The sequence below is a fragment of the Montipora capricornis genome, chromosome 12 (assembly GCF_036669925.1).
Source record: "Montipora capricornis isolate CH-2021 chromosome 12, ASM3666992v2, whole genome shotgun sequence".
Classification (NCBI taxonomy): Eukaryota; Metazoa; Cnidaria; class Anthozoa; order Scleractinia; family Acroporidae; genus Montipora; species Montipora capricornis.
The window spans coordinates 2,347,887-2,350,386 of NC_090894.1; the positions used below are offsets into that span (position 1 = coordinate 2,347,887).

General features: G+C 40.8%; 1 protein-coding gene across 1 annotated transcript in view; it reads right to left on the minus strand.

Moving 5' to 3' along the window:
- The window catches only part of LOC138027544 (uncharacterized), a 46,723-nt gene that overhangs the window by 14,568 nt on the left and 29,655 nt on the right, over positions 1 to 2,500 (minus strand). Inside the window, exons 18-20 of the mRNA XM_068875090.1 lie at positions 2,204 to 2,260; positions 2,034 to 2,100; positions 1,207 to 1,418 (exon numbers count right to left, since the gene is read on the minus strand). Coding sequence (XP_068731191.1) covers positions 1,207 to 1,418; positions 2,034 to 2,100; positions 2,204 to 2,260 — 336 coding nt within the window. The remainder of the gene's footprint in view (positions 1 to 1,206; positions 1,419 to 2,033; positions 2,101 to 2,203; positions 2,261 to 2,500) is intronic.

Consider the following 2,500-nt stretch of genomic DNA (forward strand, 5'->3'; position numbering starts at 1 on the left):
TTGAATCATGAGCTGACGCAAGCCGCTTACGAATTGCGTGTGTGGCTTACGCACGCGCGCGCGCTCAGCTGAAAACCCTTTCGAGCCTCCTTAACCTCTTGATCTGCATGTAGCCTGCGAACGCAGACATATTTCCGGCGGTCGTTTCTGTTGCCCGAAAAATAGCGATCGCCGGAAATACGTCTGCGTTCGCAGGCTACTTTATCTGGAAAACTGCGAAGAGTTTGAACCCTCTTCCACTGGCCTTGGTGCAAGAGGTCCTAAGTTCGATTCCCGGATCTCGCATCCTTGTTTCGACTTCTTTCCTTTCAGTGTTGCTTAAGTAGCTTTAAATACCCGTAAAACGGAGCACCGATGGAGAGTGGGGAGTAAAATGAGCGCACCGTCGACCCCAGGTTGTCAGTTTAATTACCGTTACGAGTTATCGACGTTAAATATCGTCGCTTTGCTTTACTTTACTTTAACCCAGACGTCATTTCAAAACTTGATGGAGTAAGATCGTTGGTGAAAGTAGTCGTGACTAAGGTGGGCTGTTGTTTGTCACAAACTGGACAATCTGGCTTCGGTTTTTTACAACGGTGCAGTTACGTGAAAAGAAGCAAAAAATGTTTGTGTGAAAGGTATTTGATGATGTTGCTCAAGAAGGGAAAGCTCCACTGCCAAGAGAGGCAGTAAGAACAACCGCGGATATTTGTTAACGTTTCCGCTCAAATCCAACAGTCTTTTCTTATAATCAAGACTAAAGTATCCGGCGAGTCCATGTATCTGCCATGCCCGATCCAACAAAGACTTTGCAGTCTTATCTCATAGTACTTTCTCAGCGTAGCCCCTCGGCACTTAATAGATGGATTTCATGATGTTTTCCAAGCGTATTGATTTCTAAGGGGCGGGATCACAAAATAACTAAAACAAAAAACCAGACTTGATTAGCAATAGAAACGCAAACTGCAGTGACAAACATGAGGTTGAAAAAACGCATAACTGAATTAAATTTTAGTGACTTAACGTTTCGTATGTCTCAACATACATCTTCTTTAGCTAACGGTTACTTGAAGATGTATGTTGTGACATACGAAACGTTAAGTCACTAAAAGTTGTTTCACGGTTATGCGTTTCTTTATCTCATGTTTGTCACCGCAGTGTGCTTTCTATTTTCTAATCAAGCAGTTTCGTTGGCCAAAGATGAAACGTAAAAACCACACTTACTGTTCTAATCATAGTGTTCAGATCAATAGCTCTTCGCTGTACTTGCGCAAGTTCTTCGCTTTTCTTCGTTATCGTATAGGTGTAGTACACGACGGCGCAGTGTGGGAAGAGTGGCTTCTGCCACCTCACCCTAGTACGAAAGGTGCCATTGATGCTGGGTAATATGCCATCATGTTTCAACCCGACAACTCTTAATAGTGCTTCTCTTGGTGCTGTAAAAACAATTTATTCGATACATTTTATGAAAAGAAGAACGATTTAAAAAAAACACAAGTGTTCTTTGAACGAAAAAATCGCATGTTTTATCAGCGAACTTGATAAGTAGAATGCCTTGAGTTCGAGGATAACTGAATTGACCTTTTTCTTACTTTTGTTCGGAATTTGACAGAGGATGTTACTCTCGTTGCATTCACAAGATTCAAGGCTTCTAGACTGAATCAAGAATGTTAACCATCCAAATTACGTTAGAATACTCCTAAATACTAGACAACGAAGTTTCCTTTGCTAATATGACATTTCTCAACAGTGTTTTAGAAATATCTTTTCATCCCAAGTTCGCCCGCTTTCCACTTTAAAATTGCTCAACGCCCTTTGTCCAAAGAGATCTTGCGATCTTTTAATGTTTCCTCAGTGTTTTGCGGATGAGCAATATTGTGGCTGGTGTTGACCTGCTTTTAGTTAAAAATAAAATCTTGAGTTATAACAAAACGTTTCTTTCAAGTAATGGTTACTGAGTGAGAAATGCTTTAGTAAGTGAAGATTGAAAAGGTCGATGATTTGGCTATTCTTAGATCACATTCAGGTAAGGTGGCAATCAAACGTCTTACCAGGTGCAATATCGTCAGCTCCTTCCGGCTCGCCATGGATGTATTTATCGATATAAACGGGTGTTACCTAGTAACGAGTCAGATGACGTAACTAATTAGAGTCTCTCCCAAACCGTGTCACTCTTAACATAGAAAGTCAATCCAACACTAAAATTTAATGTTGTACTCACCGCAACTTTGACTTGCTCGAGTGGAAGTATTCCTGATATTTGATAGAAAGTACTCATCTGCAAAAAAGAGTGTTTGCTTCTATCTTATCACGTTAGTTTGTCTAACGGAGCTAAATTTCCCAGAAAATTGTAGTTCATCGGTTGTGGGAACTCAAGTTGTTGGACTGATGCACTAGGATATAATTCTTTGAAAATGAGGGAGAAGCGAAACCTCAGTCGCGACAACTATGGCAAAAACAAAAAACCGACCAGAAACTTTTTCACAAGGTTGCATTACACCGGGCACTTTTGTGCAAT